Consider the following 24045-nt stretch of genomic DNA (forward strand, 5'->3'; position numbering starts at 1 on the left):
GGGAGGAGAGGAGAGGAGAGGAGAGGAGAGGAGAGGAGAGGAGGGGCGCACTGGACGAGAGAGGTGCGGCGTGCGTAACGGCGCTTAAATAACTTTGATCGCATGATCAACAAAGCTATTTAACCATCTGAACACAACTACTGGGCTCATCATTCATCACATATGATTATGTAACAGCCTGGCCTGATGGTTTTATATCGCAAAGCAGAAGAGGACAATGATATAGCTGCTTACCTGTGCGCACTGCGCAGCTCTCAATTTAAAGGGCAAGACGGCGTGGCCTGGCCTTGAACTCGTTAATTATTCCATTAGTCCAGTTTCTCCGCAACGCATCACCTGACGGCAATTTTTTACAAATGTATTAACTGATCGATAACATGTTAGTAGCTATAGACTATAACAAAAACAAAAAATGCATCAAATTTTTTGGGTGTGCCAGCTTCCTCTGTGGGTGGCACTGGCACACCCTGGCACACCCGTGGCTACGCCAGTGAGTGAAAGCAAGTTTTTTGTGCTTGTAATAAGGAAGAAAAACTTGCTCCACTATCAGATTTTTCTACTTACTTGAAGTGGAAATTTTGCTTGAAAAGATTAAAAAGTGTCTAAAAACAAGCTACTTTTTATGTGATGAGTCTTATTTTAAGTAGAATGAGATTTGTTTTGACTAGAAATAAGACAAATATTCTTGGTAAGATTTTGAATTTTTGCAGTGAAATGTTGATATAAGATGCTCAAGTTGAGAGTCCTAGTAGCTACAGTATAACTCTAGCTGTGTGACATCACAGTGACATCATCATCGTGGTCATGTCTCACCCTGCGTCCCAGGATGCGGTTGATGGCGGCGCTCTCTCTCTCCCGTCCCTCCTGCAGCACCGTGTGTCTCATCTCCTTCATGTAGAGCATGAAGGCGTTCAGAGGCTTCTTCACCGCCGGCCGCCGGCTGCACACAGACACAGAGAGAGAGAGAGAGAGGTTAAAGGGATAGTTCACCCAAAATTGAAATTGCACTCATTATCTACTCCCCCTCATGTCGACTAAGGGCTGGGAGAAGTTTCAGAGTCCTCCGTGTCTTCTCTGAGTTACAGGGGGTCTCAGCGTAGCAGTGCATGTCCATATAACGGTTGCAAATGGATACCAACTGTCTTCGTAACAAAAAGACACACCAAAAAGTTTTTTAAAAAATTGAGAAAAAAAGTGGTAAGATTTCTAATAAATAAATTAAAAAAGTTAAAAGTTTGAGAAAAAAACTGGTAAAATTTCTCAAAAGAATTCTAGAAAAAGTGGTAAGATTTCTCAAAAAAATGTAGAAAAATGTGGTACAATTTCTCTCAAAAAAAGGGGTAACATTTCTTGAAAAAAATAACTAAAAAAGAAAAATTGAGAAGAAACTGGTAAAATTTCTCAAAAAAAAGAAGAAAAAAGGCAAACAGTAATTAAAAAAGTGATAATATTTCTGAAAAAAAAATTCTAGGAAAAAGTGGTAAAATTTCAAGAAAAAGTTGGGGACCCCCTTGAACCCTGTCAACGCTTTGAGTACCATTGACATTTACTTTAGATAGATAGATAGATAGATAGATAGATAGATAGATAGATAGAGTTACAGGGGGTCTCGGTGTAGCAGTGCATATCCATATAATATAATAAATATATTGTTACGAAGACAGTTGGTATCCATTTGCAACCGTTATATGGACATGCACTGCTACGCCGAGACCCCCTGTAACTCAGAGAAGCCACGGAGGACTCTGAAACTTCTCCCAGCCCTTAGTCCACATGAGGGGGAGGAGATAATAATGAGTGCAATTTCAATTTTGGGTGAACTATCCCTTTAAAGAGAAAGTTCAAGAAAGAAAGAAAAGAGTAAAAAAAGTGGGAACACACTTGGAGACACCGTTGCCGGGGTAACAGGGGTGCGTTCCTGAATGGGCGTCGCCCGGATGAGCACCAGCGGACGAGCTGATTGGCTGAGTGAGTGGAGAGGAGGATGGGAAGTGTCTGTCACTGTAGAGGAGGAGAGGAACCAGAGGATGGACGGACGACTGTACAGAGAGAGAGGAGATAAAGAGATAAAGACTTAAAAACTGAGTTATATAAAATATTAAACATGAAAATTAATATTGGGTGAATTTGGTTATTAATTATTGTTTGCAATATTTGTTATGATATAGGCTAAAAGTGTTGACTTCAGTTTTATAATTTGATAAATATTTCACAATTCATTAGAATTTTTACTATAGTACGATTAGATTGTATTTTTATAAATCAATATTCTTTCATATTTATATTGTTAATAGTTTATATCATTATTTATTTTACCTCATTGTTGCTTTTTTTTTTTTTTTAAAGTTGCCTTTTATCATCAGGCAGAGGGACTGGCGATGAAAACTAGCTTTTTTAGCTAAATCGGGTGCATTTACATTTGTTTTTTACAATGTTTTATTAATGTACATTGTCCCTTGTCAAATAAATTTAACTGAAACTGAATTATTATTATAAGTTTTATGGACCCACCCCCCCATGAAAATGAAACTTAGATTCATATTACAATATTATGTTGTAAAGGTTCAATGTTCAATTTGTAATAATTTCACAATTTCATTATTAACATGCTGTAAAATGTTTTTATTTTATGTATAAGTTATATGGACTACAGTTCTTTCTTGGCTTTCTTTCTGTTTTTTCCCATGAAAATTGAAATTTTGAAAGATTTGTATTAAAATATTATGTTATTATAAAGGTTCAAAGTTCAATTTGTAATAATTTCACAATTTCATTATTAAGATGCTGTGTATTTCATTGATGTTTCCTCATCCTAGTTGTTTTTTTTTAACATTGCCTTTGTTGTAACAGACATTTTCCTTGCTGTGTTTTTTTTTTTTTTTTCCCTGACGGCACTGGAAGGCAACAACATTACACCCCAGTCTGGGGCCTCATTTATCAAAGAGGGTGTAAAACTGCTACTAAATATTTGCGTACGGCGAAAAGACGAAAATGGCGTACACCCTAAATATTTACACCTTTTTCAGATCAATCAAACTGTGCGTACGAACAACTCTCCGCAATAAATCACACAGGACTCAAGAATGGTGCACACGTGAACACACCTCTTACTCCGCCCCCGGAACGCCTATATACAACTCTATATGGTCAGCACGTGCATATTTAATTAGCCATGTGCTCTCTGTGGCGCAGCAACTTTTGTGACAACAAAGTGACAACGGAGACAACCGGCGGAGGACGGGGGAAAGAAGCGGAACTTCTCCGCTTCTCCGAAAGCAGATACACGGGCAATAAATCAGTCAGAAAAATGATCTTGCATTTTAATAAGCTACAATAAAAACAAAAACCTCCCAAATCTCAACAAAAGGGAGCAGAAAGAAGAAGAATCTTATATAATCTGCCCGTTTATCCCAGAAAATCTTTTTTTTTTTTTTTTTTTTACCTAGATGTTAAAACAATGTAGGAAGCAGGACGATAGTTACCATTACTTTGCAGGCCTTCCCACTACACAGTTACAGCTCTACTGGACTCGGTTTAGGTCATATTCCATTACAGCTGAGTCCTTCACAGTTCCTCCTCAGGGCCACGTTGTCTCACTCTTTATTCTCTCCTCTCGTCAGCTCCAAACACACGTGCACCTCGTTAACTCAGGTGACAGAATAATAACAGTCTCAGTAGCTGCAGATCACGGGCGCTGCTGCCGGTGTGTTTTTAAACTTGGATGGTTTGATCCTTGTCGGACGTCACACAGCCTAATCAAAAAAGCAAAATCCACAATGCGCTCTGTTTATCAATTAACATAAAGCCTAGTGTTATTATAGAGCGGGTTGGATTGCCAGCATCAACGGTCCACCACTACCACAATTACTTCATAAAATCCTACTGTGTTCTTCTAAATGTACTCCGCTCCTCTCTCCCTCTCACACTGCAGTTCTCTGACTCAGCAACGGTGTCGCCAATTCCTCCTGTTCCTCAAAAAAGGCGTACGCCAGGGTCAAAATGGGTGTAAATGTCCGCACTTTTCCCCGTCAGGTTTTGGCTTGATAGATCCCAAATTTGGCGGAGAAAAGTGCGTACGCACAAAACGAGGGGAAAATGGCGTAAAAAAAGGTGTATCCACGATGATAAATGAGGCCCCTGGTCGACGACACTTTAGAAACAAAGCTCTGAGGGAGAGAAGCCCTTTGACTCTCTGGGTCACATGTGACACTGATTGTGTTAGAAGGGAAACGTATTGCCTTAAAGGGAGAGTTTGACTACACACACACACACATATACACACACACTCTCACAGTAACAGCAGTGGTGTGAGTTTGTGTGGTGTTGTTGCGCCCCCAGCTGGTCAGATTGAGGTACTGCTGCTGTGGAGCTGGACAGCAGTCGAACACCTGAGGTTTACCTGCAGTGTAAGAAAGGAAAACAGAAAAAGAACACATTATAATAATACTACTAATAATAAAAAATATGATTTAATTTCACTTTGGTTTATTTAAATGTTTTATTCGGCTGTGAGACTCACCACAGGTCGTCGCTGCAGCGTTTTGAGTCAAGCCACTCATCAGTCCAATCTCCTGGAAATGGATTATTAAGATCAATAAATCAGTTCAGTTAAAAAGAAATGTTATGCAACTTAATGAGGTGATGGTGTCATGTTTTTAAAATGAATAAACCTGGAATTTATAAAGTAATATTTGTAATAATGAATGTTAATTATATGCAAATCAAAATGCAAATTCAATTTTAAACAATAGTTAGTGCATCAAAATGTATTTTTACAGAGGGAAACAACGACTAAAGAATGCACTTGTAAACTAAGTCGTAATAATTTGTAACTTTGGTTTACATACATAACATTTTCATAATAATAAACTAAACTCATCATCATTATTCCTTTTATTTCAATCATTGTTTTACAAACACTAAAGTTGATGGCACAAAATGTATTTGCTTTAGAAACAGTGCAAAAATCATGTAAATAATGAGCAGCTGACAGATGAATTCCTTCGGGATTAATAAAGTATCTATCTATCTATCTATCTATCTATCTATCTATCTATCTATCTATCTATCTATCTATCTATCTATCTATCTAGTATCTATCTATCTATCTATCTATCTATCTATCTATCTATCTATCTATCTCTATCTATCTATCTATCTATCTATCTATCTATCTATCTATCGTTCTATCGTTCTATCTATCTATCTATCTATCTATCTAGTATCTATCTATCTATCTATCTATCTATCTATCTATCTATCTATCTATCTATCTATCTATCTATCTATCTATCTATCTGTCTATCTATCTATCTATCTATCTATCGGTCTGTCTATCTATCTATCTATCTATCTATCTATCTATCTATCTATCTATCTATCTATCTATCTAGTATCTATCTATCTATCGTTCTATCTGTCTGTCTGTCTATCTATCTATCTATCTATCTATCTAGTATCTATCTATCTATCTATCTATCCATCCATCCATCCATCCATCCATCTGTCTAAATGAACAGTTAATTGTCAAAAGTAAAGAAAGAAATGTACTAAATACATATGGAAATTACACATGCAATTGCAAAGTGCAAAGTCTTTTCTTTTTTAGCACGTTGAACATTAAAAGAGATATTGAACATGATAATAATAATAAGTACGTACCCCTCTGCTGGAGAGTGGAGAAAGAGAAGAAGTTGTATTTTTTACAATTATTGATAAAAAAAAATGTTAAAGCTCCGAGGAGTCGACAGTCAGATTCTCGTCAGACTGGTGGGACCAGATCATGTTCACAATGCTTTTATAACAACACTCACACTCACACTCAGTCCCTGTAGCCTCGGGTTCATATTATATTCATATCTCATATTCTTATTTTCTACAGTTTTTATGAGAAACTCTCAACCGTTTATTAAGATGTGAATATTGTAACTAACTGTGGAGGTGGAAACATCTGTGATGCTCAAAACGTTGGAAAATTACATTTAAAACATTTATCAACAGCTGCTTTGGCTGACGAGTCGACGACGTCCATGTTTGTCCACTCTGACCTTTGACCTCTGCTGCTCTCCCTCAGAGTTTAGAGTCAGGGGTGAGTTTCTCCCTGTGGCTTCGCCGGCACAGCTGTCACAAACGTTTTGCTGTGAATCGTCCAAACTGAATCACTGTGAATAGAAAATCTGTGGTAAAAAATAAATAAATAAATAAAAATTTAGTTGTGACTTTTGGCAGATTCTTCTTTTGTAGATCTGAAATATGATGTAGTCATTGTAAAATGTCCGATACCTTCTTTTATCTAATAAGGAACATGATCAGACGTTGAAACAATTCTGATAAAATTGATAGTTTTTTGTTATAAAATGTAGTTTTCTGATGGATGTTTGAAATTCTACTGATTCAACTAGAAAATATTATTAATCATCAGTAACTTTGCTGTCTATAAGATGTTTTACAATTGTTCATGTAAAAAGAAATTGGATAAGTATAAAATTGTAACAATATATCAATTTTAAGAAAATATTTTTAAAGAATTGATATAAAATGAATTTTTAAATAAATAATATTTCTACTTAGCCAATACAATCACCTCACCTATTTATTTAAAAATATATAAATTCAATAAAGCACTGCATACATCGAGTATTGGGGGGGAGGTGGGGGAGAGAAGATAGTATTAATTTGGTGATTACAAGGAGGGAAAAGAAGCTTATAATGTGTATAGATAGATAGATAGATAGATAGATAGATAGATAGATAGATAGATAGATAGATAGATAGATAGATAGATAGATAGATAGATAGATAGATAGATAGATAGGCTACTATTATATATAGCCTACTACCAATACTAATTATTGTGCAAATAATATCAAATTCAAAACAAATACTGTACATGACGTGTGAATATGTGAATTTATATGTAGAAATTCTACCAGTGAGAGAAGAAAGGTGAAAGTAAAAGTGAATCAATGCTTTCCTAGAATAACCAGTCCTATAATAAAGCTTAGAGCGCCATCTACCGTCCGTCTGGTCTCAATGGGTGTTGGTTGGTGTTCTCCGCCCCAGACAGACAGACAGTGGATGTTTCTAGTCGGACAGTATTTGTAGCTGCACCAACATCCGCTCGAATCATTCCCCGCCAGTTTGTTTCTTTTTCCGTGTATCTATCTATCGGTGCCCAGAAGCCCCGAGCTGCTGGACTCGCGGTGCCGCCATGGAGCCGGAGGCCGCGGACGCAGTGGGAGTGGGACTCAACCCCAAGGCCGAGATCCTGCGGCTGGTCATCAGCGAGAGGCTGAGCGCCGCGGCGCAGGAGATCTTCGCCGTGGTGGAGAGGACCTTGGCCGGCTACGAGGAGGAGGCGTCCGGCTGGAGGAGCCAGCAGCTGGAGGCTCTGCTGCAGCCGCCGCTCAAAGTGGAGAGACCCGGTCGGTGCTGCTGGACCAGAGGGTCTATAACTTCTGTTGTTTCTTTGTTTGTAGTTTGTAGTTTGTTACGGGAAATAGTATTGCTGAACTCCGTCCATAAAGCTGTTAATTTAAACATCTGACCGGTGAAAAAGAGCAACATATGGAAACTTTACCCAACAACTATTGATACCTTTGTGATCTCATTGTTGCATTCGTCACTTCGGCTGCTACAAAAGTAAACTGCAAAACATTAAAGGGACACTGTGTAACTAATCCATTCACAAAAATCGATTATTTCGTTCAAAAGTACGTTTTTCATTAATCAGTAATCCCCCCCATAGTCACCGCGGTAACAATGGAGCGTTACACTGATGCTGCATTCACGTGCAGTCGGGCAGACGGCCGTCGCTAACAAACCAGATGTCATTTTAGTCACAGAAGTCCAGAGAGAAAGCCAGACCACTTGTTTCCATAGAGGCTTGTTTATGCCGTTACGTGCAGCGGCTGTCGTCCGTCTGCCGTCTGCCCAATTTCATGTGAATGCAGCATGATATGATTGAGTTGCTTGCAAAATACAACTGCAACGCTAGATGGGAGGAATTCCTACACATTATACCTTTTAAAACTAAATTATGACGTGATTTATTGTTGGATCTTGTACCAAAACACATCTATAGTGCCAACAAGGCACATTTACATTGTCACGTTTGAAGGAAATGATCTATATTACTTATATCCTCTGATGCAGATGATGACGAATATATGATTCCCATCTCCGAGCCGATACCAGAGGAGGCGTCTGAAGGCGGAGGTGGAGATGAAGTCGGAGGTGGGGATGAAGATGGAGGTGGAGCTGAAGTTGGGGGTGAGGATGAAGTCGGACTCCATGTAGAAGAGGAGGAGCAGCAGCCGCAGCAGCAGCAAAAGTTTGAGATGAGTAAGAAAAAAACTCAATTTTTAAAAAATGGATAGTTCAACATTTTGGCAAATTGGCCCATTGCCATAATCCCTATAGTCTTAGCAGTAGGTTCGGTCAGAGCCGTGAGCTGCTCAGAGCTACGCTACGGAGGCTCATTATGGGATTTCTTTGGTTTCCCTCATCAAACTCATCAAATACACAATCCAACAACTCCACAACGCTCTGGTGGACAAGTTGTGACCTGCACATTCACCACGCTATGAGATAATAACACAACGTTACCACACAGAGTTGTTTTAGAGGGAAATTCATGCAAAACCGCTGATGTGCGTTGCCTTCAGGGACAGTTTTTCATCAACAGTCTCTGAATTTCCCTCTAAAACAACTCTGTCTGGTAACGTTGTGTTATTATCTCATAGCGTGGTGAATGTGCAGCTCACAACTTGTCCACCAGAGCGTTGTGGAGTTGTTGGATTGTGTATTTGATGAGGGAAACCAAGAAATCCCATGAGCCTCCGTAGCGTAGCTCTGAGCAGCTCACGGCTCTGCTCCGCCGTTCTAAAAATAGCTTGCACTGACAATTAAAGGTAACGAACCTACTGCTACGACTATAGGGATTATGGCAATGGGCCAAGTTGCCAAAATGTTTCTCAGTCCGGTGAAAACAGGTGATTAAAGTGTGAGTTGGTGTCCAGGTGTGGAGGATGACGGGAGTATGGCGCTCCTCTGCTACACCGGGGTGGAGACGCATGATGAAGAGGAGGAGGAGGAAGAAGTAGAAGAGGAGGAACAGGAGGAGGAGGAGGAGGAGGAAGAGGAGCTGGTGCTGACCCCCATAGTGGATCAGGATCAGATCTCAGAGCTGGATTATGAAGAAGCCTCAAGGTCATCGCCTCCGACAGTCCAGCCTGAGCGGAGGAGCGTCGGCAGACCTCGACGCAACGTGGACCTGAGGATCTGCATCCTGGAGGACTCTTCCATCGAAATGCTGTCGCCCAAAGGTTCGTTTTTACAGCAGAGACCCGGAGAGAAATTAAAGGAATAGTTCACTCAAAATTGAAATTTCACTCATTATCTCCTCCTCCTCATGTGGACTAAGGGCTGGGAGAAGTTTCAGAGTCCTCCGTGGCTTCTCTGAGTTACAGGGGGTCTCGGCGTAGCAGTGCATGTCCATGTAACGGTTGCAAATGGATACCAACTGTCTTTGTAACAAAAAATCTCGTGAGATTTGCACGGACCAGGAAGAGGAGCTTCCGTTACAAACAAGCTTGAAATATAGATTTATTAAATTTTTTTCGGGACAGTTTCGCATTTCGGGGCTTCAATACAAGACGGACATTACATACGAGCAGCATGGAGGTATTTGGATGTTTTTTGGTGTGTCTTTTTGTTACGAAGACAGTTGGTATCCATTTGCATCTCCCAGCCCTCCACATGAGGGTGAGGAGATAATGAGTGAAATTTCAATTTTGGGTGAACTATCCCTTTAAAGTGTAAGGGTTGACAGGTTTAAGGGGGTCCCCAACTTTTTCTTGAAATTTTACCACTTTTTTAATTAGTTAGCCTTTTTTTCTTGAACATTTTTTTACCAGTTTCTTCTCAATTTTTCTTATTTAGTTATTACTTTTTTCAAGAAATGTTACCCCTTTTTGAGAGAAATTGTACCACATTTTTCTACAATTTTTTGAGAAATCTTACCACTTTTTCTAGAATTCTTTTGAGATATTTTAAGTTTTCTCTCAATGTTTTAAAGGTGTACAGAAAAGAAAATTGAATTTGAGCCCACTCTGGGTCATAAAATTAATGTGATAACTCATCTTTCAGACGTTGTAGGCCAAACTTTGTGCAAAATTCTATTTATGAGTAAATCCAGGATGAAAGTGTGTTTTTTTTCCCGCATTGGATAATGCAGGCGCACGGATTATACGTCAGCCTGTACACGATTCACCAGCCACTGATATTGGATCCGTCATCCGTCATTCAAACGTCTGAGACACACACACACACACGGAGCTCGGGCTCGCCCCAAGCTTTGAATATCCCGCCCGCTCGATAACGACCAATCAAATTCGTTTTCCTCACTCGGGTAAACTCGTGTTGCAGCTCGTGACAACTCGGCGCGACAAACAGGACAAACGGCCATTTCTGTACACCTTTAAAAAACTTTAAACTTTTTTTTAATAGAAATTTTTACCACTTTTTTAATTATTGTTTGACTTTAAAAACATTTTTTTTTTAGAAACTTTACCACTTTTCCTAGATTGTTCTTGAGAAATTTTACCAGTTGCTTCTCAATTTTTCTTTTTTACTTCAGCTTCAAGACCCCTTTTTTGAGAGAGAAATTGTACCACATTTTTCTACATTTTTTTTGTGAAATCTTACCACTTTATCTAGAAATCTTTTGAGAAATTTTACCAGTTTTTTTTCTCAAACTTCAAACTTATTTTATTTTATTTTATTTTTTGAAATTTTACCACCTTTTTTCAAAAAATCTGAAACTTTTTTTTTTTAATCTTACCACTTTTTTCTAGAACTATTTCAATTTTGAGAAATTGTAGGCTACCACTTTTTTCCACAAATTTCTCTCTAATCTTTCAAAAATGTACGCCTAATTTAAACGTACATTGATTGTTTGTGTATTTCTGGTGTTTGCTTCAAAATTTTGTCCAATTAAATGGGGGTCCGTGGTCTAATTTGTGTCAATTTTAGAGTCCTTGATGTAAAAAAAAGTTTTGGAACCACCAGTGATACAAGTGTGAACAGTTTACCACCTAAAAAGCAGTTTACCCACTAAAAGAAACTTTGCTGCAGTGTTTCAGGCGTGCACCAGGCGGGAGTTGCGGTGTCCTTGTGGACTGCAGGAGGCCGACTTCCTGGTGCTGCTGCGCTCCACCTTCCCCCAGCTGGCGGCCAACCAGCCCTTCGACACCTTCTGGTCGGACAGAACTCGGCTGCTGAGGCCTCTGACGGTGGAGACTCTGACGCCGGAGCAGATCTGCAGCGCCATCAAGTCCAACGGCCTCGGGAACTCCTCGCTCTACATCCGCCTCAAGGTACCGAGTCGAGACGCTACAGGCAAAAACACTGTTTTTTCATGCACTGATCAATTTTGAGATTTTGGGCTATTTTTCTTTCTGAAACATGTATTCTTTTTTTTTTTTAACAACATTTTTTATTGAAATTTCAAATGTATTTCAAACTCAACATTAAATGTACAAACATTTTCTCCCACATCCCCTCGAACAGACCAAAAAATAAAATAAAAAAGCAAATGGACAGTGACATCAGACATCAGACTAATGGAGTAAATTAAATAAATATTTAGGAGATTCCCAAATACAAGCAAACTCCTCCTGTTTACCTTTAACAATGTATGTCAATCTCTCCAGTCCAAGACAAGTTATCAACTCCTTCTACATTTAACTACATTTTCCCAAAATACCAATATTTTAGAGCATTCCCATAGGCAGTGAATCAGGGTCCCCTTTTCAATAAACTCTCATTAACCATTTATACTGAATTAATTTTAATCTTGTGTTAATTGAATTAGAAACATGTATTCTTTCAGAAAAGTCTAAAGAAATGATAGAAAATCCACAATAAGGTTTTTATTTTTCTTCATTTTGTCTGTTTCGTCGGTACATTTCTCCTAAATTTGCCAAAAGTTAGTCTGACTCATGTCATGTCAGGTGTCATTGTAAAGCTCTCTCTCTCCTCAACAATGATGTAGGCTGCAAAAATTGTCATTTCCTCTGTATCTGCAACCAATCGTAGAAGTACGATTTACATTAACAATCTATGGAATTTTACAGTCCAAGTCTTTAAAGGCCGTTTTCTCAAAATGAGTTTTTCAGACTCAGACTCTGAGCTAGAAATCTCCACTTCAGCAGCACTTACAGACACCAAACCTTCCACTTTGATCCGTGTCTATATTCTGAAGGTTTTTACAGAGGGGATTGTTGATATATCATTCACAGCCTCATTTATACAACGTTTGTTCCTAAAAACATGGCGAAATTAGATTTTTTTTTAGGGCTGGTGACAGTATTTTCTCATTTACAGAGTGATAAAAAGAGATATCCAAAATCCTCCTCTGTAAAAACTTCTGACTCTAATATGTCAACAAAATAAAACAAACATTTTTGAAAGTAGCTTTATCCATTGTTCAGATTTCTGTTCTGGAAATGTATGCAAATTAGCGCATATTTCATTAGATATTGCCTCATTTACATATTTAAACATAACATTTTCCAAAACTTGTAATCCAAAAAATATTTGTCTTAATGTGAGTGATAAACCTGGGAAGTTTCATGGTGATATCTGTTAGTTAATTTTTTCCCCTATTCACCTGTAGTGTCTCGTTTCAGCCTCTTCCAGTTCCTAAGAAGACTCGACGATCTGCTGCTCATTCATCAACCAAAGGTCTGCACCTCAGGATCTGCATCCTGGACGACCCCAAGATATCAGTCATCATACCCGTGGGTATGTGCTGTGGGTTTACTTCTGATTTAAAGGAGAATTACGGTCATTTTCTAAGAAAGCTCTACAGCTCTAGGTACCCGAGTGTGACCGCAGGAAAAAATCAGAGAACAATAGCGCAGCTAGCAGGAGGAGAGCTAGTTCCGGGCTGCATGTATTTTTCTCAGATTTTTTCCTACGGTCGCACTCGGGGATCTAGAGCTGTAGGGCGTTACTTAGAAAATGACCGGAATTCTCCTTTAATGTTGGTTTACCTAAGTGGACAAAAAAGAGAACTTGCAACACTGTCTTCTCCCGAAATAGAAAATATGTTTATCTAAGGGCTGCACTGCAAAAACTCAAAATCTTTCCAAGAATATTTGTCTGATTTCTTGTCAAAATGTCTCATTTCTAGTTAAAACTAAACTCTTTTCTCTTAAAATAAGACTCATCACCTAAAAATTTACTTGTTTTTAGATCATTTCACTTGTTTCAAACACATTTTCACTTGAAATAAGTAGAAAAATCTGCCAGTGAAAGCAAGTTTTTTGTGCTTTTTGTAATAAGAAAGAAAAACTTGCTCCACTATCAGGTTATTTTAAGTGAAAATCTGCTTGAAAGAAGTAAAAAGTGTCTAAAAAAAAGCTGCTTTTAATGCGATGAGTCTTATTTTAAGTAGAATGAGATTTGTTTTGACTAGAAATAAGACAAACATTCTTGGTAAGATTTTGAGTTTTTTGCAGTGTACATATTATTTACTACATATTAAAAGACAGCAGGTTTACCTACAGTAAGTGAACAGTTTCTTGAACGTGGTCTCTGTGCTCCAGCGTTCAGGAAGTGGCCGATGCGGGAGCTGAAGTGTCCTCGGGGACTACAGCCGGACGGGTTCCTGGACCTGCTGCGGTCGACCTTCCCCGTGTTGCTAGGCAACAAGCCCTTCGACTTCTTCACCATCGACAAGAACCGGACGCTGAGGCCTCTGGTGGCGGCGCCGCTGACGCCCGAGACCATCGTCAAGACCATCAAGTCCATCGGCGCCGGGAAATCAGCCCTGTACATCCGCCTGAAGGTACCGAGTCCCAACCATCCTGGTCTGAGAAGTTTAAAAAAAGAAGTTTTGGTCTGTTATTAAAGGGATAGTTCACCAAAAACGTAATTCAGTCATTAGTGACTCCCCCTCATGCTGATGAATACTCCGTAGTAGTTTTTTATTCCTCAAAGTGCATCTGGAGACCTGGGAGGCCGGTTCCTAGTCCAACCAAAACTTTATATGAGAGTCAATAGGGACCTACACAAAAACGTCCATAAAACTACACAAAAACCATCTAATATTCCTCCACACTGCTCGTCCACTGCAATCCAAGTGTCCTGAAGGGAGATAGTCCAGAGTTTACTCCAAACTACGTCATTTTAGGCAAGTCTGGTCACGTCCGAGCCCCCGGAAAATTGAATACTGGACTGTTGAGGCTGTAAAAATGTCCTAAATGAGGTAGTTTCCAGTAAAAAACTGAGGAAGACTGAGGAAGACGTTGTCGAAACCGGTTTGTGCATGTTAAGCGCCGGCGCAGTATGTAATAAAGGACAATGAGAAGGACACGAGTGCTGCTGGCCTTTTTTCTGTTTCTTCTGTTTCTTGTAGTTTCCAGTAAACTCTGGACTATCTCCCTTCAGGACACTTGGATTGCAGTGGACGAGCAGTGTGGAGGAATATTAAATGGTTTTTGTGTAGTTTTATGGACGTTTTTGTGTAGGTCCCTATAGAACGAATCTCCTTGTTGTTTATAACAACTTCCGGGTAGAAAACCAGCATGAGAACAATAGTGACGGACGAGAGTTTTGCTGCATTTATCTCACTTTTCATGTCACTATATCACGGTTTAGACTAATCTGATGTTTGTAAAGTCTATAAAACCAATGATTGGACAAACATGACTATTTCTGTGTGCACATTTTTGTAATTAGTCATGGTTATCATAGATTAGCCGGGCTAACCGTTAGCTACCTGTTTAACTTTGATAACTCAGTGACTCAAACGCTCCATGAAAAAATATTTTCTCCAGCGGATATCTGAGTTCCAACATGACTGAGCTAACTGGAGTAGTTTCATGTCGTGTCCCACAACGGGAGGGTTTTAACAGCTGACGTCCTGGTGTTAGCTTAGCTACCGCCGTTAGCTTAGCTACCGTTAGCTGTCCCTGTCAGCTGAGCCACTGATGCTTTCTAGACACTGTGATTCCCCCAAACTGAATAAATACAACACATAGCAACACAAAACACACACACAGAAATAGTAATGTTTCTTCAATCATTTCAGATTTGTCTAAACGGTGATAGGGTGTGAAAAATATATAGGCTAGCTAAACTCTCGTTCGTTACTATTGATCTCATTCAAATTACGTGCTGGTTTTCTACCCAGATGCACTTTTGAGTCAATAATGACTGAACTTAATTTTTTTGGTGAACTATTCCTTTAAAAGTGGTGTCTGTTTATTCACTCGTTTCTTTTTTCTTTTTAGCATTTTGACAAAAACATGAGACTGACTCGTGTTCCTCAAAGAAAAGATGCTGCTGCTGGAAACGCTCCCAGACCAAACACCAGGTAACCAACACAACCAACCGTTACCGACGACGACGAACCAGTTCCTCATTTCACAGTCTGACGTTGTTGTTGTTGTTGTTGTTTCCCAGTGCTCAGTCTGACAGGAGGGGGCCGGGCAGACCCAGGACCAGACCCCCACAGGACTACGTGGATCTCAGTCTGAGGGTTCTGGAGGACCCGAAGGTCAACGTGCTCTCGGCCAGAGGTAAACAGGAAGTAGCGGCTCAGTAAATATCTTCACTGCAAAAAATCTTTCCAAGAATATTTGTCTTATTTCTTGTCAAAATGTCTCATTTCTAGTCTAGAACTAATCTCTTTCCACTTAAAATAAGACTCATCACCTAAAAATTAACTTGTTTTTAGATCATTTTCACTTGTTTCAAACTCATTTTCATTTGAAATAAGTAGAAAAATCTGCCAGTGAAAGCAAGTTTTTTGTGCTTGTAATAAGGAAGAAAAACTTGCTCCACTGTCAGATTTTTCTACTTATTTCAAGTGGAAAATTTGCTTGAAAGAATTAAAAAGTGTCTAAAAACAAGCTACTTTTTAAAATGTGATGAGTCTTATTTTATGTATAATTAGATTTATTTTGACTAGAAATGACATTTTGACTAGAAATAAGACAAATATTCTTGGTAAGATTTTGAATTTTTGCAGTGTTACTTCTTTAGTGAGAGTCGGCTAGAAACGTTCACGTTAATCCAAAAAGATATTTTCAATCAAATAATAACTCGCCTCAATCCAAAAAAAAAACCTTTTTAATCAAAGAAAAAAAGGGTTCAAACACAATTTTTTTTTTGATTGAAGTGCAGTTTGTTTTGATTGAAAATATCTCTTTTGTTTAAATCAACTTTTTCCATCACGGTCTGCAGGTGTTTATTATTATAAGAGGCAGTGTAGCGCTACACCTACAACATGTGGTCGACTTGTGATCGTCTATGATTGTCCGTCTCAAGCCGCTTTTAGAACTTAGCCCATGTTTAGCAGCTCTGATCCTGGCTCTGACCAACCGGCTGCTCTTCTCTCTCAGTGTTCAGGAAGTACCCGCTGCAGGAGCTGAAGTGTCCTTGTGGACTGCAGGAGCCCGACTTCCTGGACCTGCTCAGATCCACCTTCCCTCAGCTGGCCGGGGACAAACCCTTCGACATCTTAACGTCCGACCGCAGCCGCACGCTGTACCCTCTGACCATGGAGAACCTGACGCCAGAGGGAGTCCACCGGACGCTGAGGTCGCTCAAGCATTCTGGCATCTACATCCGTCTGAAGGTAACTCCTCTGGACTGTGAACCTCCATCGAAAATTTGAAGGGATAGTTCAACACTTTGGCAAATTGGCCCATTGCCATAATCCCTATAGTCACAGCAGTAGGTTCGTTACCTTTAATTCCCTCATCAAACTCATCAAATACACAATCCAACAACTCCACAACGCTCTGGTGGACACGTTGTGACCTGCACATTCACCACGCTATGAGATAATAACACAACGTTACCACACAGAGTTGTTTTAGAGGGAAATTCAGAGACTGTGTGATGAAAAACTGTCCCTGAAGGCAACGTGCATCAGCGGTTTTGCATGAATTTCCCTCTAAAACAACTCTGTCTGGTAACGTTGTGTTATTCAGGGATGCAAACAGCGCGCCGAAAAGCGAAACTCGCTTTTTTCATGACCAATTAGGTGACTTGTGTGAATCGTTCAGATCCGAAGAGTTTTTGTTTTTAGGAGGGGGGGGGGGGGTCTCAGCGTCTCAGCTGGGGTCAGTAAAATGTTTTTCTAACAGGCTGACAGTGACAATCACGTGAAACTGAGGCGAACTCATTCATGGTTTCTGATCATACTGATAACTGCCGACCTCCAATGTTGACGCGCGACGTGCGCGCTCGTTACCCAAAGCGGCGCGTATCCGCGTGCAGTACGTACATTACTGTGTCAGGCAGGTGTCTCCCACGGAGCTCTGCCCCGTTTCAGAGGTGAAGGAGAGACGTCGCCTCCGCGATGTAGAATGTGTTCAATTAAAGTGAAACTAACACATTATATAGGCTATGTCCATTACACACTTTTAGGCCTTAAAATGTCTTAAATTTGTTGAATTATTGTTTTTTTCAAGTCTTAAATAATTTTAGACAGGTCTTAAATTTTCTTATGCCCACCATGGGCGAGCATTTCACTCGCATTTGCCCCTAAAAAAAAAAAGACATGTGTGAACCGGGAAAATCACAAAAAAGAAAGAGCACAACCTGCGATTGGTCCAAAACTACAAATCCCACAATTCTCTGGCCTCAACAATAACAGTAGTTAGTGTAAGTAAGGGAGAGTGGAGATGTAGGTGAAAAGAGGAAACAACGCACGTCTGGTCCTGTTCTATGTTGTTCGTTCACACCGTCACCGTTTATTCGTTACGTCCGCGGTGTAAAAGGCCGTGACGCAAAGACGCGATTAGGCGCGAGACGCGGTATACGCGACTTTTTTTTTTTTGCGACGCTACACGCGATTCTTTTTGTGCGACGGGACCTTCGCGTCTTCGTCCTTTTCATCGTGTTTGGTGGGAAGACCCGCAAGGGGCTTCCCACCAAACACGAGGAACGCTTTTTTTTCGCTCAAGTTTTTACGCGCGACCAAACGCGAGATACGCGAGAAATGCGATTTATCGCTCGTTTTGACTCGTGTAAAAAAAAAATTCACGAGCCCGCCAACAACTTTTTTTTTTTTTTCAAAGGAGGTTCAACTGGACTTAGTTATTTGTCTAGGAAGACGTTTCACCTTCATCCATGAGGCTTCATCAGTTCATGTAGCATCTGACCAGGCTGGGACTGGTCCAACTATCTGGTGTGGAGACTCAGTATAAGTCCAGTTGCTTTCGATTTAACCTCCTTTGAAATACTATGACCTGGACAAATGAGAATATGCACAGGCCTACAACAACATTTCTGCTCTCACCAACCATGGTTGAGGTCACAACGCTGCTGTAGCTGCTCTGGAAGTCCGAGACACTGAGGCCAAACGCCGCCGTCGCTTCTGATCCATGACGGCGAGTTCCGGGCTGATGAGCTACAGAGACTGAGCAGCGCGTCGCTGTGTCGGACTGTTTGTTTGGATTTAATGAAGAAGCTGCACAGAGTCAGGTGAGCAGAAGCTGCCCCCCCCCACCCCTCTCACCGTGGAGCCGCTGCTGTCTCACAGCCACCACCGACCCCTAGAATAAAACACCACCGACCCCTAGAATAAAACACCACTAAGCCGTGGACGGTCGCTGCGTGGATAAAATGCTGACGACCAAAACAGCCGCCACCAGGTCACTGACTGGAGAGTTTTAAAGTCGGCACATGAACGCAGCTCAGACCGGCCGGTGCCTCAGCGCGGTGATCAGCAGGACGCTATAGCCTACCCAGTACCGGCCAGCTCAGTACAGGGGGGGGGGGGGGGGCGATAACGTGACGCACAGTATACTGTTATGAGACACATTATGCATCCCAACTGTCTTTTTTTTTTTTTTTTTTTTTACCAAGAATGCGCCCAAAAAAATCATGATCCAGGGGCCAAAATTCGAAACAAATATATATTTTTTAAATCATAATTCTCATTATTCTCCTGATGTCGGTTTAATGTAAACAGATTGCGCTGATATGCGTCATGTGACAGCGGGGCAGAGCTGCAGCTGCTGTGCTGTGATGGACCTGATCAGACTGGTGGTGGTCCACAGTCAATCAGTCCCAGATCCTCCACCGTCACCAGATCCCCCGAAAGCCCCCGCAAATAATACATCGACAAGAAGTTAAGTGGCAAGTTGCACCTTTTCGTCGGCTTATTATTTGCGGATTATTATTTTTTTTATAGCCTATATAACGTCACTGCAACATGCGGCTCTCAGTGCTTGTCGGTGTTGTGTCTATAAATTGTGAAATAACTTTTCCTCGATAGAAATATGAGACGTGGTCGACAGGTTTCATTCATTCATGTTTTGGCAGACGATACAAATAACCAATGATAATGAGATTTCCACCGCGCCGAACCAATCATGTGGCTGGAATAGAGCCAGTCAACAGTAACATGTGCATTTGTTTGGGTTGCTGCAGATGTGCACATCAGCTGACACCGCTGATAAAAGAGAGAGAGAGAGAATGAGTGTTGTCTCGAAAAAAAAACAGTAAAGGAGAACTTGGACAAGTGACTGACAAGACGCGTGGTGCGTAATGGGGACACCAGGCAGCTGGAGCGGACCGTGGTCACGGTGCGGCCGCTCTGCTGCTCACCTCAGTGTGTGCGACAACTCATTCATGGTTGTCTCTGATTACACTGGTAACAGCCTTCCTATTCACCTCCAATGTAGACGCGACGTGCGCGCTCGTTACCCAAAGCGGCGCGTATCCGCGTGCATTCGGTGCGACGGCGCCGCCGTTTTCCCCCCCCGTGTATGTCCGTTGCTGCGTCAGGCAGGTGTCTCCCACGGAGCTCTGCCCCGTTTCAGAGGTGAAGGAGAGACGTCGCCTCCGCGATGTAGAATGTGTTCAATTAAAGTGAAACTAACACATATAGGCCTATATGTCCATTACACACTGAATGGGATGTTAAATCCCATGTCTTTATTTATTCTGTTTATTTTAATAGTAATAATTATGACTAACATTCAGTGAAGACCTAAAAATCAGTATCTCCAAAATTGAAATATTGCAATGGTTTTTATTTTTTTTAAAGCATTTTTAATATAGAAATGTTGGCCTTCTGAAAACTGTCCATCTATATGCACTCAATACTTGGTTGGGGTTGAACTACTGGAAATGGACTTTTCTGTGATATTGTTAATGGTGAGCCCCCCCCCCCCCCCCCCCGCCAGACAATTCCTCTCTTTTTTGGTCCTGACCCGTTTGCATCCCTGGTTATTATCTCATACACTGCAAAAAACTCAAAATCTTTCCAAGAATATTTGTCTCATTTCTAGTCAAAACTAATCTCTTTCCACTTAAAATAAGACTCATCACCTAAAAATGAACTTGTTTTTAGATCATTTTCACTTGTTTCAAACAAATTTTCCCTTGAAATAAGTAGAAAAATCTGCCAGTGAAAGCAAGTTTTTTGTGCTTGTAATGAGAAAGAAAAACTTGCTCCACTATCAAAATGTTCTACTTATTTCAAGTGAAAATATACTTGAAAGAAGTCCAAAAAAAAAAAAGTGTCTAAAAACAAGCTGCTTTTTAATGTGATGGGTCTTATTTTAAGTAGAATTAGATTTGTTTTGACTAGAAATAAGACAAATATTCTTTGTAAGATTTTGTGTATGAGATAATAACACAACGTTACCAGACAGAGTTGTTTTAGAGGGAAATTCATGCAAAACCACTGATGCGTGTTGCCTTCAGGGACAGTTTTTGTCTCTGAATTTCCCTCTACAACAACTCTGTCTGGTAACGTTGTGTTATTATCTCATAGCGTGGTGAATGTGCAGGTCACAACTTGTCCACCAGAGCGTTGTGGAGTTGTTGGATTGTGTATTTGATGAGATTGATGAGGGAAACCAACAAAGAAATCCCATAATGAGCCTCCGTAGCGTAGCTCTGAGCAGCTCACGGCTCTGCTCCGCCGTTCTAAAAACAGCTTGCACCGACAATTAAAGGTAACGAACCTACTGCTATGACTATAGGGATTATGGCAATGGGGCCAATTTGCCAAAATGTTGAACTATCCCTTTAGTAATTTGGTAACAAAACTGTTTCAGGCGCCAGAGAAAAAGAAAAACACAGCAGCTGCTCAGGATTCTTCTCCGTCCACGTCTGTCTGGGGCCGACACGGCGTCATGTGAGTCCCGAACATCTGAACTAACAAACGTCGAAGAAGAGATTCAGACAAAGTGTCGTCACTCTGTGTTGTGTTCGATTCCCGCAGACCCAAGTACACAGAGGTGTGTTACAACGATGATGGCGATGGTGATGGTGATGAAGAACACGGGTGGTTGGAGACTCCCAGTCTGTGGTCTCTGCCTCTGTCCGGGACGGATCAGGAGGAAGAGGTGGAAGAGGAAGTAGTCGACGGCGGCGACTGGAGAGCGGCCATGACCGACGAGAAGCCGGAGAAGATGAAGAGGAAGAGGAAGCGGAAGAGGAAGAGGGAGAGGGAGAGGAAGCCGGACGACGACTCTGACTCCGGCGTCCAGAGGAAGAAGAGGAAACGGATCCGCTCGTCTCATTTTCAGGTTTTTAAAAAAACAAAACAAAACAAAACATGATATACAGGAAGTAAGATAACCTATAGAACGAATCTCCTTGTTGTTTACAGCTACTTCCTGGTAGAAAACCAGCATGAGAACAATAGTGACGGACGAGAGTTTCTCTATATATCTAATTTTTCATGTCACTATATCACAGTTTAGACTAATCTGATGTTTGTAAAGTCTATAAAACCAATGATTGGACAAACATTACTATTTATGTGTGCACGTTTTTGTAATTAGTCATGGTTATCAGAGATTAGCCGGGCTAACGGTTAGCTACCTGTTTAACTTTAATAACTCAGTGACTCAATAAACGCTCCATGAAAAAATATTTTCTCCAGCGGATATCTGAGTTCCAACATGACTGAGCTAACTGGAGTAGTTTCATCTCGTGTCCCACAACGGGAGGGTTTTAACAGCTGACGTCCTGGTGTTAGCTTAGCTACCGCCGTTAGCTTAGCTGCTGCCGTTAGCTGTCCCTGTCAGCTGAGCCACTGATGCTTTCTAGACACTGTGATTCCCCCAAACTGAATAAATACAACACATAGCAACACAAAACACACACACAGAAATAGTAATGTTTCTTCAATCATTTCAGATTTGTCTAAACGGTGATAGGGCGTGAAAAACACGATATATATAGCTAAACTCTCGTTCGTTACTACTGTTCTCATTCAAATTACGTGCTGGTTGTCTACCCCGAAGTAGAATGTAAACAACAAGGAGATTCGGTCTATAGTACTGGGTACTAGGTGGAGAAGGGGTAGGAATTAATAAGCTAATGCTTCTTCCTACTCCTTTTCAAACATACAAAGGTTTTTATCGACTAGTGCTTCAAGTGTAATATGTTATTCACATGTTTGAAATAAAGTATCAATTCATTCATTCATTCAGGCGCTGAACAACAGCAGCAGCAGCAACGGTCCTCTGGCGTGCCGAGTGTGCGGCATCACGCGGAGCTCCACCCGGATGATGATCAAACACTCGTGGAGGCACGTGGACGAGGCGGCGCGGCTGTGCGGCGTGTGCGGCGAGCAGTCGCCGTCGGCCGAGCTGCTCCGCCTCCACCTGCAGCAGAGCCACCAGAAGACGCACAGCTGCAGCATATGCGGGAAGTCGCTGCTGTCGGCGTCGGGCCTCAGCGGACACATGGCGCGGCACCGCGGGGAGAAACCGCACAAGTGCAAGGTCTGTCACAAGGCGTTCGCCGAGAAGTGGACGCTCAACAGCCACATGTGGATCCACGTAAAGGACAAACCGCACAAATGCGACTTGTGTCCGAAGTCGTACATGTCGAAGCAGAAGCTGAACCTCCACAGGGAGAAGCACGAATCCGGGACGCTCGCGGAAGACGAGAAACCGCACAGCTGCAGCACGTGCAGCGCGTCGTTCGCCACGGCGCAGACTTTGTCCAAACACGTGTTGACTCACTCGCTGGGCTCCTCCGAGGAGAAACCGTACGCGTGCGACATCTGCGACAAACGGTACTTGTTGAACAAGAGGCTGCAGTCGCACCTGAGGAAACACACCAGCCAGTGGCCGAGCGGCTGCAGCACCTGCAACAAAACCTTCACGTGCAAAGCCAAGCTGGTGACGCACATGAGGAACCACACCGCATAAAAAAGGAGTCACTGTGTCCACAACGTTTCAGTCGTTACATTTGTTTAATACAAACAGTATTGAAGTAACAACGGTTTCTTCAGGGTTCAGTTCACTTAAAAGGGAGAGTTTTTCAACATTTGGGCAAATTGGCCCATTGCCATAATCCCTATAGTCATAGCAGTAGGTTTGTTACCTTTAATTGTCGGTGCAAGGTGTTTTTAGAACGGCGGAGCAGAGCCGCGAGCTGCTCAGAGCTACACTACGGAGTTGTTTTAGAGGGAAATTCAGAGACTGCTTGATGAAAAACTGTCCCTGAAGGCAACGCGCATCAGCAGTTTTGCATGAATTTCCCTCTAAAACAACTCTGTCTGGTAACGTTGTGTTATTATCTCATAGCGTGGTGAATGTGCAGGTCACAACTTGTCCACCATAACGTTGTGGAGTTGTTGGATTGTGTATTTGATGAGTTTGATGAGGGAAACCAAGAAATCCCATGAGACTCCGTAGCGTAGCTCTGAGCAGCTCACGGCTCTGCTCCGCCGTTCTAAAAATAGCTTGCACCGACCATTAAAAGTAACGACGAACCTACTGCTATGACTATAGGGATTATGGCAATGGGCCAATTTGCCAAAATGTTGGACTGTCCCTTTAACATTGCCTGGACGACTGAAAGGCCAGGGGGTGGAGCCTCTGGTTGAAGCATCTAAAAACCCTTTTATTTTTTACAAAAATGTATTTTCAATGCTCATTTTAATATTTTTTAATTACTCATTTTGTCTAGACTCGCTGTAGTTTTGCTGTTATTTCACAGAAAATGCTCCAAAAGCAGCTCATCAGTTCTGAACAGTTCCATATT

General features: G+C 41.3%; 1 protein-coding gene across 1 annotated transcript; it reads left to right on the plus strand.

The window, feature by feature from the left end:
* Positions 1 to 7210: 7210 nt before the first annotated feature.
* On the plus strand, positions 7211 to 23207 carry LOC311001477 (uncharacterized protein; the record flags this gene model as incomplete). Its single annotated transcript, XM_083992565.1, has 12 exons — positions 7211 to 7424; positions 8155 to 8343; positions 9021 to 9326; positions 11137 to 11378; positions 12693 to 12807; positions 13614 to 13855; positions 15303 to 15385; positions 15475 to 15590; positions 16416 to 16651; positions 21096 to 21175; positions 21263 to 21569; positions 22482 to 23207. The coding sequence occupies 12 exons, from the start codon at positions 7211 to 7213 to the stop codon at positions 23205 to 23207; spliced, it is 2856 nt and encodes a 951-aa protein (XP_083848691.1).
* Positions 23208 to 24045: the final 838 nt, after the last annotated feature.

The sequence above is a fragment of the Trachurus trachurus genome (assembly GCF_905171665.1).
Source record: "Trachurus trachurus genome assembly, chromosome: 18".
Taxonomy (NCBI): domain Eukaryota; kingdom Metazoa; phylum Chordata; class Actinopteri; order Carangiformes; family Carangidae; genus Trachurus; species Trachurus trachurus.